General features: G+C 42.7%; 1 protein-coding gene across 5 annotated transcripts in view; it reads right to left on the bottom strand.

Annotated features, from left to right (window-relative positions):
* The window catches only part of cadm4 (cell adhesion molecule 4), a 165,341-nt gene that overhangs the window by 20,480 nt on the left and 131,923 nt on the right, over window positions 1–12,938 (bottom strand). For all 5 annotated transcript variants that reach the window (XM_034233385.1, XM_034233391.1, XM_034233379.1 and 2 more), the window contains exons 2-4: window positions 12,448–12,594; window positions 2,984–3,271; window positions 672–833 (exon numbers count right to left, since the gene is read on the bottom strand). In XM_034233385.1, coding sequence (XP_034089276.1) covers window positions 672–833; window positions 2,984–3,271; window positions 12,448–12,594 — 597 coding nt within the window. The remainder of the gene's footprint in view (window positions 1–671; window positions 834–2,983; window positions 3,272–12,447; window positions 12,595–12,938) is intronic.

Below are 12,938 nucleotides of genomic sequence, written 5' to 3'. Positions count from 1 at the left end.
GATTAGAAGAAAATCAAATGGATTTACATTTCGTATTAATATATTAAATAATGAATTTTAAACTTTGGCAAGGATATCAATTATAGCTGCCTGACATTTTTTATATTAATCCCACTGAACAGTCTAAAGATTTGTGAAAATATTGATAATTCATCTTAAAATAAAGATGTCTGAATTTGCTGCCCTGCGTGAACATTAGACTTAAGCCAGTAATACATTTAAGCCTCTCAGTAGTTTGCTTTGGCTGGCCTGGATGTGCAGATATTCACAGAATACCAATTTAAGCAAATAAGACAGGAAAATCAATCAATCCCAGAACAGAACTCGAATCAATGCACATAATAATGTGACCCGGGTTTCCTCAGACCTCAGGCCAGGACCCTCATCTGGCTGCAGGCCCGCTTCTGCCAGCTCTGCGTGATAAGATGTGTATGTATTAGGTTTTAATGAGAGCAGGTCCCATTCAGGGCAGCTTTGAATATCACTCTGTTAAAAATCCTGGCTTGTGTATACAAATGAACTTCATTCTAAAATGAGATATCCACCGTTTGAAAAATGAGGCTGCTACCCTTGACAAAATAATTGCTGGCGTTAAAGTGAAACGCTATAATGAATAGACCTCATGGGAACTTCAACGACAGCAATACAGTTAGCTTGAAGGAGAGACTTACAATACACATCCAGGCGATAGTGTCGGATCCTCTTCTGCCCGCTGAGCGCCGGGTGAGACGCCTCGCAGCTCAGCGCCGCCCCGTTGTCTTTCCTTTCCACGGGGATCCGGATGGTGCTGGACACGCTGAACGTCTTGGCGTTGTCCTGCTGGGATACCACACCTGGAGAGAGGAAGACAGGATGAGAACATGGAGGGCGAGAAGACAGCTGGAGTGGCAGAGAAACAAGCAAGCAGCCAAAACATGCCTCCGTCCCCCCGCTGCTACATCACACCTATGGTGGAGAGGCAGGGGGGAGGGAGGGAGGGAGGGAGGGAGGGAAAGGAGACTTTTAGAAGAGAGGACGTGGCTGGAAGAAGTGAGCAGACTGAAATGGGACAGAGTTAGAAGAAGTTAGTGGCTGATGAATGAGCTTTTTGCAGCAGCACTAGGTACCTGTGGAAGGGAGTCTGAGAGGTGGAGGACAGAATAAAAAGAGAGATAATAGAGAAAGCAATTTGCATCTATATTTCAAGGCAATTATGAGCAGCATAACTGTTTGTTTGCAGAGGGCAAATCAACTGAATATTTAGTGTGTGTGTGTGTGAGAAAGAAAGAGAGAGAGAGATGGAGGAGAGAGAGGGATAAATAAGAGAAAACTCATAACCAAATTTAATTATTTAACTGAGCTAGACACGGCGAGGGACTGGCGTCAAAAGACCAGGGTGAGAGAAGAAAGGGAAAGGGAGAGAGGGACTCAGACAGAGAGGGCAGCAAAACGGGCATGATTTATGGGAGGGGGTGAGAAAGGCTGCAGCGAGATGAGAAGTCCATACATCAAAGAGGACGTTAAGAGGGCCAAGTGAGATGCAGAGAGGAAGAAAGACGCGAAAAGAGAGGAGGAGGAGAGACAGAAGGAGGGAGGAGGAACAGCAGGGCGACATGCTCACATACTGGGAGTGTATGCCTGCTCAGGCAGAATACAACAATATGACTTATATCGCGCTGAGTTTTCAATTACGGCCGTGGAGCAAATGAGAGGAAGTCTAATCGAAGCGAGAGACGCGGTGGGTGCAGATGAGACGGACTAAAGCAGCGGTGGGGAGATAGTGTCTTAATTAAAGAGTGCTTTCCCATATCTGTCCTGATCTGCCTCCAACCTTTAGTGTCTCATTTAACTCAGGGCCAAAAGAGAGGGGAGGGATGGGGGGTGATACAGGGAGGGAAGGAAATAGGAGGAAACAGGAGGAAAGGAGAAGAGTGGAACCTAGATCAGAAGTTAGGGGAAAGAGGAGATAAGGGAAGAGGAAACAGGAGGAGAGAAAAGTGTAAGTAAATGATCAGGCAAGAAAAGAAAGTGCTACTCTCTCTGTGTCTTTGACTACTAAAGCCCTTTGCAACCAGTAACCCGGCTGACGAGCGTCACGTTTTTGTCACCGTTGATATTTAAAGGGGGAAAAAGAAAGGGATATTAGATGAAAAGAACAGGAAAGAGCAAAGGGGAAGGACAGAGAGAAAGAAACAGAATGATGGCATACTGACAGAAAGAGAGAGGAGACGGGATGAAAGAGACGTTTGGTGTCAGACAGAAATAGAAAGGTAAAAAAGGGGACAGCTGAAATGTACTTTGAAAGGACAAAGCATTGCTCGATGCATGTCCCTAAAAACGGTTGACACCAGATTATCTCACACTACTTTATCCCGTCTGTGTGAGTTATTTGAGTGCATCGAGTGCGAACAAATGAATAATGCAACACATTTGACGGCAATTTGTACTTTTAAACAATGTTTGTCTGTATTTATTCAAATCTGAGATGGAGAAAATAATAGCCATAAGCCTGAGTGAGAGATGCTTTGCATACATTTGTCAAACAGTGTTTTTTCCTTTTGGTGCTCAGTCAACTCTACAAGGTTTTTGAGGAATTCAAATCAGAAAGTGGCATTATATATAAATGCTGATTTAACGGTGGAGTGCAAAAGAGTGATTTCTCGGGGGCTAAACAGACTGAAGGCGAGAGAAAAATTAGCCTCAGATGTATTATTGAGTCAAGTGCTCCTCTAATTGAGAGAAGCCAAGGGAGACAGAGAGAAGGAAAGAAGGATAGATCAAGGTATCAAACGGATGGGTGGCTCAGATTTATCAGCAGTAAAGCAGTATGTGAATTAAAATGTGTTACTTTGTTATTGTGTGAAGTAGTGTGAGAAAATCTGGAGTGTAGCATCTGTGCTTTTACATAATGGTTGTACTTGTTACATTTTGTGAAAATAAAACACATTCTTTATTTCAACATCTCAGAGTAGTCAAGCAATCCTTTAGAGCCTTGTTAAGGTACCTGGAATCGCCCGTCCGTTACGCATCCAGCGCAGGGTGGCGGCCGGCTTGCTGCGTGGAGACATACAGCTGAGCTCCACCTCCCCCCCCTCCACGGCCTCCTGCTTCACCTCCACCGTGGGCGTCTCCGGGGGCACGGAGACGGAGAGCGTCGCCACCTGGTGGTGAGTGGCGTCCGTGTAGAGCTGGCAGAAGTAGCCGCCCTCGTCCGACACGCTGACGTTGGTCAAAGTGATGCGCACCAGCCTCGGGGTGAAAAGCACCATCTGGAAACGGTCGTCCTTCAGGGCTGGGGGGTGGACAGAGACAATGGGGAGAGGAAGAAGTGGGGTATGGAGGCGGGGGCGGAAGAGAGACAGCATGGGATGGGAGGGGAGTGGGGAAAGGAGGATGAGATGGGAGGTGTGATGGATGAGACGATGGGGGGCAAGGGACAGGAAGAGAGACAAGGAGAGGGAAGGTGAGTACATCAGTCATCGGTAGAAAAGAAATCAGTGAAGTGAGACTTCATTCAAATAAATTCTGTATTTCTGCACATAAAGAGTAACGGTAAAACCAATGGGAAAACAACAACAAAAAGGATTTAACTCTGGGTCAGTATAATTGATTGTTTTTTTCTGTTCTAAGGCTTCAGGGACAGACTCGGAGCATTAAGAATTGTTTTTGTCACGGTGCTTTGATTGCTTGAAATATTCCGCACACACAAGCTGAGACTGCCAAAGAGTGTCATATTAAATAACTTGTTTCAACACTTTTACTGGCAGCCTTTTGCTGGCGTTATTACCAGCCGTGACAGTGACACTGGTATTGTTTTCAGAGTGTGAGTCTCTCTGTGTGTCTACATGGCAAAATGTGCTTTTGGAGATTCCTATTGGAGTGGAAACGACCTCAGAGGCAGCTTTAAGTACTTTGCCAGTCACAGCGACAGCGTTTCAACCAAGCAAGACGGAGTAACAACACTTTTAAGGTGTGTTATTGAGACTTAGTTTGAAGGTGCATTTGTTCTGATTAAGGGTGACGGATGTAAGGGTTAGAAAACAGGGAAGGGACTATCGGCCTGGTTCGGTGGGGTGATCCATTCACAAGATTGTTGCTAGTTTTTATTTTGGTGAGAATTACCCAATGGAGCAGGTTTATACCTCACCCACACAGCTCAGTTTGCTTAATTACAGAGTATTTATACCAAGGCAAAACCTTGCTAAATCATTTTACTGATTTGCAATTGTGTATTACATTGTTACGGGCTTGACATGCTGTTTTGTATTTCTGAAAGTCTATTCTGCCACCGTCAATAGTTTTGTATGTATCTGTTCAGCCGAAGCAGTTGGCCTAGGGGTGCAAGTGATGTGCAAATTATTCCGTTTTATATCCAGTGGGCTGCAGAGGAACTAGCCCGGCTTGGTAAATTAATATCATAGGTCAGAGAGTGTGTAGCCTGCCTCAGAGATTGATAAGAAAGAGATCCTTCCATTCTCTCATTTAACACAGCCGTCTTAGTAGCGACTAAATTGGTTGCCGGCCTCAACATAGACGTGCTTTCTGCCTGTCAGTGGTCTTATTTTTGGCATATTCCTGGAACATACTAATTGGCTTCCAATTGAGGGAAACAACTGTCAATGACCACAACACTAGACCTTCATAAATTGGTGAGAACATCTGCGCTGTGGCCAGACATTCAGAGGTTTAGAGCCAGGTTGAAGCAAACCTTCAGAGAGTAATAACAGCTCAGATCTGTAGATGTAGGTTAGCTGATGTTGCCACTTACAGGACAAACATAGTGACAGGCTAGTTTAGAATCACAGGTCTGGGTTTCAGGGTTTAAAGTGCTTTTACTTTTTTGCTCGGCAGTTGTGTAATATTAGTTAGAAGTGGTTGCTTGCACTTGGCATGAATAACATCACGATTGTCTTAATTAATGTCAATGATATATCTGACGTTTTTACTTGTTTATCTTCCTCATATAGTGCATTCATCTCTTTGCAGCGAGTTATTGGCAAGCACAGCATGCACAAGAGAAGCGAAGGCTGCTTTAATTGAGTGATATGACATGTTCGGCTTTGGACTTATTCCTTAGCCTTCAGATAGTTTGCTCTGTATTAGCAAACAGCCAGTTCTATCTCCCACAGTCTGGACCAAGTGGTAATTTGCGATGTCCCTCCCATGGAGAGCGCTGCAGACGAAAAAAACTGGAAAACATTGGAGAAAAGGGTCCGTGACATCACACCAGACGATTTTCTGCTCGAGAATGTATGGTGCTGCTAAATCTTAAACTGAGTTGATATGAAAAAGTTCAGAGAGAGTTTGCAAAGTCAGTCTCAATGGAGTAGCTCCAGGCTCTTCATTGATACAACATAACAGATGTCTTGGGTCTCTCATTTCCAACTTGAGGAAGAAGCTTGTTAATTTTCCCAAGCAATTATTGGACTATCCTTTACTAGAATGTATTCATTCATTCTCTTTGCAAATAATTGTTTTATCCCTTTAAGCCGATTTCTAATTAGTGTCTGGCCCTTTTATAATGGATCTTATTAAGTTTGAATCATTATTGTTTTCTTCGCTGTGAAGCACTTGTTCAACCTTTTGAAATCTACTATGCAAATAAGGCTTAATGCAAAACTCAAAATGAGTTTAAGGAAGGCTATTACATTGAGTAGTGCTGCCCTTTGAGTCAGTGATAGACAGGCTAAATGCTACAATTGTAAACAGCGTAAACACTGCAATTCAGACTTTGAGTAATAACCAAAGATTGGAAACGAAGAGCAAAAACACATCAGCTTTCTAAATTGTGCAGCCGTGGACATCAGCTACCCTCGCCAACCCCATCGAGGCACAAAGAAGAAAGAAAAGATGGCAAAGAGAGAATGAAAAAGTTAAACATGCAACAATTTCTCTTTTGTTATTCAAGAAAGAATGAAATCAATGGAGAGAAAAATGGTGATAATAACAAATAACGCTAATAACAGTTTGTGGGTGACAGTGGCTCGATGCCCATAGATTCTGATTGGTGACCCGCTTCGTATCGACTTCACTGTGAAACCTCTCCCTCACTCTCCATTTCTATTTGATTCCGTCCCTATCTCCGCTCCTTTGTGTTGGCTTTGGCTCACGCAGGCAAGCGTACACACTTCACTGATGTAACAACCAGCCATCTCCCGGCATAATTCATCACAACACAGCCTCTACAGTACTGATATTGGCTTTGTGTGTGCGCGAGAGAGTTGAGGAGGAAAAGAGACTGAGAGAAATAGTCTAATATAGCTTCATAATGCGGCAGGCGGGAAAATACAATACAGATAGAGACAAAAAACCACAGGGGACTGAGAGAGTGGCCCGAAGCGATGGAGTCAGTCCATTAGTCCTGGAAGTACACCAAACTAATCTCTCCACACAACCCCACAAATAATGTCCCCTCCACCGGATGGCAACCAGGGCATTGTCAAAGAGCTGTTCCCCCCAGATAGGTAAATCTTTCTTCTCTTTCCGCACTAAATGGCAACTAAATGTCAGACTTCTGTTCAAGTCCAAGTTCACCTTTATTGTCCTGGCTCATTTGCATGCTGAGGAGAGTTGGGGAGAAAGAGGGATACGGACCACTGAAGAGAAAAGGTCCATTTGCTTAGTTCCACCGCTCTATTACAGCTATCAGTCCCCACAATCTCATAAAACACACCCCCGGCTGGTTGCTCACTTGCAAAGCAGGCAGCCTAATTCACAGCACTTACAGCTGCGCCTCTATTTGGGCAGTTAGTGTGGAATGGCTCGGCACAGAAAGGTCTCAGTTTGTTAGCCTGATATCTGGGCACCAGTTGGGCGATAGGCAGAAATGGAAGAGCTCTACAGCGAGTGATGGAGCAAACACGGAGGTAGAGAGCCAGTCAGATGTAATTAACGAGGCTTTTTCTGTGCTAACCGGAGCCAAATTAGTTACGGAAAGCCATCTATACTTTGTACCTTACCTAACCCTTGGATAGTTTCCTAATGCTATCGGCGTCTTCACCCCTTATTACTTCCTTTCCCGGTTCTTTCTGATGCTGTGTCTTCCTTTACCTTCCACCCGGCGCCACACAAATAATAGAGGGGGAAGAACCACTATTATTTGTATCCTTTCTCATTTTCTCTATCTTCTTCCTCTCTGTGATTAAGCTTCATCATACTTTCCGAAAGGGTGCAAGTCCATTTCTCGTGGGAGAGCAGAGGGGGCAGCTCTGTTTGAATACTTAATGGAACTTACCAGCAGTGCTGATCTGATGGAATTGGGGGGAAAGTTGAAAGTAAGTTTTTCCAAAAGCAGCGACCTCAAATACCTAATTAAGGTCACTTCGTGATCCAGGAGACTAACGAGTGAATAAAGGGTGTGTGGAACAAGAATATTTGAATGCTGTAGCGGTGAAAACTGAAGGCTGCTCTTAAGTCTTCTCCGAATTCTTTGTCAGATCTCGGCATGCATCAGAAAATATTCACTGACTCTGATTTGACGTGGGAGTCTTGATTGTTGAATCAATGTTATTACAACTGATCAAAATTGTAAGGATTTGTAAATATTCAATGTGTTCAAGCAGAAACTTTCACAAAGAAAAACCTCAGACCATGCAGTAGGTACATTTACATACATATTGATGCTTCTGAATTGCAAGCTTTGTGTTGTTCGAAGCAGATTAAGCATATACATAACTGCAGTTTTGACATGTATTCTTTTGACCGATCTACTACTTAATACGGTTAGCACTGAATATATTTGCCATTTCACTTATTAGAAAGATGATGAATATGCAGTCGTGTTAAGGCTGTGTGTGACCTTAATAGTCCTCGAAAATGAGAAATGTGTCATCGATCACAAGCTTAAAAGCCATGAGACAAATACAAACACTGTTATATTTCAAACAACCATTTTGGCCTCCGACGCTGTCCTCATTTCAACTCAAATAAATCCAGCTAAACTGAAAGCTTTATTTGCAGTTCAAACATATGGCCTGCGTAACAATATCAGATTGAGACTAAAATAACGATGTGTAAGACTATATTTTGATAAACGTCTGGAACTCAGCCACCCTCAATTAGAGCAGCTTGATTGAAGTTAGCTCAGCAAACAGACTCTCTGAAAGTCAAAATCACGCTGGGATAATTAGCACCTGTCAAACAACAGCAGAGCAATCTAAATCATAACCTATGAAAACTATTTTTAAAGCAGCATGTCAGACTGAGTGAGTGGGCAGACCATTCAGAGAAAGGATCAGATCTTGGGATGTAGATATACAATACACTGTTGAGTGCAGAGTTTATCTGACAATAGTTCAGCAGGTGTCCTTTCAGAGGGCTTTAGGGTTTCTGATCTGCCTGTCAAACTGTTTGGTCACTTTAACTGTGTTTAAGCTATGGCAAGTAAAGGCTCCGTATGGTGTAAATTGGGGGCTTGAAGAAAAAATATGACTTACACTGTCTTTACACTGTGTCTTTCCTGACAACATGGGTACCTTGATAGGGTATGACCTGAAGCTATCATCTCTTCTGTAGGATACTAAATTGGAAAGTGCAAATAATGACCATATTTATCGTATTTAGCAAGAAAGACTTGTGTTACACTCCAGATATCCCGCAGGACAGCTATGCACTAGATCAGGGGTGGGCAAACTTTTTGGCTCGGGGGCCACTATGAGTTTTAAAGTTTGACAGATGGGCCGGGCCAGTAGCAGATCGGTGACATTTTTTTTAGCTGTCCACTCCTCATTAAACACTCGGCACTCAATGTCGACTTTTCTTTTCTTTGGTCCACTCATTGTTACATATGCAGGTTCAAAGGTGAATTAGGTTCAAAGGTGAATTATTGCATCATTGCGTCATGACGTAACCGTTTACGTGCCTTCTTATGACCCACGCAGTGTTTTACGTCGCTGATTTTCTCCGCAACACCGCTCACAACATCAATAGAGGACAGCGTCTGGTATTTTTTAATCATACGAAGCCAGATTAAATTAAAGAACTACTTCTCCAAGTTTATACCTTTCTCCAGAGTGCCGTGGTGCAATTGTTTATTAATGTGGTTCAGCTGCATTACTGCCCGCTGCTGTGCTGCTCGTCTACCGGAGTTTATTCTCCCGTTAACTCGCGGCAGCGGCTGCTGTAAAGTTTTCATTGTCTGACTGTCACACAAGCAGCTGATAAATATCCCCGGTCCCCATAAGTGAATGTGTTTTAGTTTGAAAGCTGTTTGGCATCACAACGCTGTTATGAAAGTTTCTCTGGCATTCTGCAGGTGATGTTAGCATAGCAACCGAAGCTAATCAGACTATCTTGACTACTTGTTGCTATCATATTGTGGCATAAGTCGATTTCTACACGCATATTTTAGGTAGTTTTTGTTATGATTTTACTTGTGATGGCCACATGTAGCCCATGTATTGATTCCATCCGATAGCTGCAATAATACAAAACAACAGGAAAACGTCTGCCTCTTCACAATGGTCAATAACAGTGAACGGATGGTTATTAAAGTAAGGTAAAATAAACAGAATCACACTAAGCCTGGTTAGTGTTGCCTGACTTTATATAAGTGTTTTTTATAAGTGTGTGGTCGCGTTCTAGTCACTTTGCTCAGTGCTACTGCTTGTTACAACTTGTAGCTATTCGCCGTACTCGCCATGAACTGTTATTGCTCAGGTTAATCTCAACCTCCTCCAATGTAAGCGTAACGTATTTTGTTCTTGGATCTTGCCGGGTTGCCGAATGGGGCCAGCTGAGAGACTAGACCAGACTCCAGCAAAGGTCAATTGTGTCTAGAGTGCGCCATCTAGTGGGATCAACTGAAATGCCGGGTATTGCAGGAAAAAGGCAAAATGAATGCGGTCTTTACTATAATTTGGACAATTTTGTACCAATATTCGGCGGGCCGGATTCAAAATCCCAACGTATATGGCCCGCGGGCCTTAGTTTGCCCATGCCTGCACTAGATGATTGGTGTAAGAAGGTACTAAGAACACTCCCTCTGGAAAAACTGACCTGCAGTGCAACCTCTACGACAATGTAAATGAATTTATTAAAATAAGCATGGCAACCACTTTTGGACATGTTTAACCCCTCTAGATTGGACTTTATTCTAACCAGTTGATAACATTGGAACTGGCTTGAATGTCATGTCACAGACTGAGTGGGAACACTGGCCGTCCATTCGCTCTGCCACCTCTCCTTTAGTGCATGTCCATTAGGGGTGTTGAAAATAATCGTTTCTACGATGCATTGCGATGCGGACGTGGACGATTCGGTATCGATGCAGTGACGGAAGATAATCGGTTATAGCGTAGTAACGTTGCTTCCTGATTTTCCGGCCGCGGCTTTACTATAACGTTTTTTTTTTCTGTCACTTTAATATCAAATCGGTCGGTGACGCAGAGATCAGGGAACATACGTGACAATGGCACAGCGGCACAGCAACACCAAACACGGAGCAGTCTGCTTTATCCACCAACACAACACCACCAGTCCAGAACCAACAGCAGAAGGACCCGCTCTGAATCACTCCGTGTCGCTGCGGCTCAGAGACACAGGGATTTATGTTTTTCAAAAATAATCGCGTTACAATCATGTCCGGTTTTTGGTGGATTTAATTAAGTCTTGGATTGCAGAGTATGAATGTCCTCTAGCAATTTTCAGACGATATATACGTGTGTAAAGTTTGTGAAGGCAGGAGGAAAAAAGCTTCCGCGATCACCGTCTCCTCTCCGTTCCTCCAAACCCCGCCCCCTCCCTGAAAATAATGAGTGACAGGCTGATAGTGACCTGATAGAAACTTTATTATTCACTTAATCACTGAGATATAATGAAGCTAACTTAATCTCATACATTCATGGGATTTATGTAACAGTAAGACAGAGAATGTAAGTGTGCACCCACATGCACTATTTTTGTTTGTATATGCTATTGTAAATACTCAAGTCAGACTCAAGTCCTGTGTGTGATGCCACATTCAGGACATTCAGTGTCCTTTTTTTAACAGAAGACTGTTGCTAGAAGCTGCAGCTAGACTTTTTGTTTTTGAGGATGGAACAATTTCACACACAGATATAGGGAGGCTAGACCTATAAAATTCATTTATTTTGGTTTATAAATGAATGTCAAGACATTTATGTTATTGATTTCTGAAGCACTTTCTAAATATTAAAAAGAGAGTTCATATGTATTTACTGCATGTATGCATTGATGAAAAATAAGCCATGTGCAGTAATATCGAAAATTGAGGATGCAACGCATTGGTATGAATCGTGATGCATCGGGATGCATCGGGATATCGAATTGAATCGAATCGTTGACAGGATAATCGTAATCGAATCGAATCGTGAGACCAGTGAAGATGCACAGCCCTAATGTCCATAGGTCCTGAGTGTGCATGTGTGTATTTCGGGCCTATCTGTATAATTGTAAAATAACAACAGAGAGAAGAACTGAAGATCCCCTCTGGGATTAATACAGTTATCTTAATCTTAAATATGTAACTCTTGCTGTTGTTGTGTTCAAAATAGGAAGAAGCGCTTCTGTACATATTTGAAACTGGTCATTTGTGTAATTGTTGAATAACATATTCTACCAGTTTATTGATTATGGAGTATAAAGTGGAATGAGGCTGAATTTGATATATTGGCATTATATATATCAGAGCATTCATTGGGTTGCTAGGCTGACATCATCTTAAAAACAGAGTTGTTTGAATATGTTCAAATTCACCCTCTTGCCCTTTATTGTAAACAGCTACAAGTCACATTTTTACTCCGTAGCCTTGAGCCCAAGCTAACGTCTTAAGAAGTTATCACAACGATTACGTTAAGGGCATAAATACCTTTTGCTAGACGACAAAATGTATTGAAAACATTTGCTCCAATTAAGCAGCTCCACAGACATTTCAAAGGCAATGCTTAAAATCCTTGATCATTGTTCTTTTGCTCAGAGGTTGCCTAGCAGCTCTAAGAGAAAATATGGCAAAGGTAGCAGCTTTTGCTCTTAATTAGTTCAGATAAACAAGTAGCGTTTGTCTACCCTGAGGCTCTCAATGAAATCCATTATAAAATTGGTTACCATATTTTGTTGCCATAAAGCCGCTTTAAAAAAAACAACCTGTGAACGCCAAGGTTATGCTCTAATGAGAAGCTGTAATAAGTTCTGATCTCATCACAGGGGTTACAAATGGATTATGCAGAGAGCTTTGAACTGTGCTTTGAAAACAGTTAAAGCAGTCACACTGTTAGGGCAGAAAGAAAAACCATCATCTAAATTAACTCCGGGGTTATCTGACTTTTTAATGTGAAATCGCTTCAAAGGCAAAGCGAGGACATTTGCAATAAGACAAATGTAAAGTGCAAGTGTTGGTGAGTCATTGCTAATGTGCTTAAAAGGCTGGCTTCAAATGGAACTGAGGGCAAATGCAGACACATAGATGGATTAAGTTAGTCTGCACAGGCAAACGTGCACGCAGATACACACCTCGCGTGCCGTTGAAGAAGAGCGTCTGCCGGCGGGGATTCTGGATAACCACGATTGATCCATCGTAGTTCTGCAGGCGGCAGGAGATCTGGGCCGTACCTCCCTCCAAGACTGTCACATTCTCTGCCTGCACCGCCTGACAACGGGCTGAGGAAGAGAGGGATAGACGTTAATATAGTGTGCGAGAGGGAGGATGACGGAGAGGAAGAAAAGAGGGGGGACAAACTAGGAACAGATGCGGAGAAAAACATGTTCAATTTGTACTGCACTTGAGATAGAACCTTTCAAAATAAACTACTTAAAGCATCCTTCATTTACTGGCCATTTGTCAAATGGAGACAACAAGGGAGAAATGGAGAGGGGGAGTAAAAGAGAGGAGGAGACAGAGTGATGAAGATGGAGAGATTGAGAACATGAGAGCTTGAGAAAAAAGGACTCAACAAGTAAAAGAGGCTTCTTATGAACAATATGTTCTTATGATTATAATAGGG

Source organism: Gymnodraco acuticeps, unplaced genomic scaffold (genome assembly GCF_902827175.1).
Source record: "Gymnodraco acuticeps unplaced genomic scaffold, fGymAcu1.1, whole genome shotgun sequence".
Taxonomy (NCBI): Eukaryota; Metazoa; Chordata; class Actinopteri; order Perciformes; family Bathydraconidae; genus Gymnodraco; species Gymnodraco acuticeps.
This window is presented reverse-complemented; position numbering and strand designations above follow the sequence as displayed.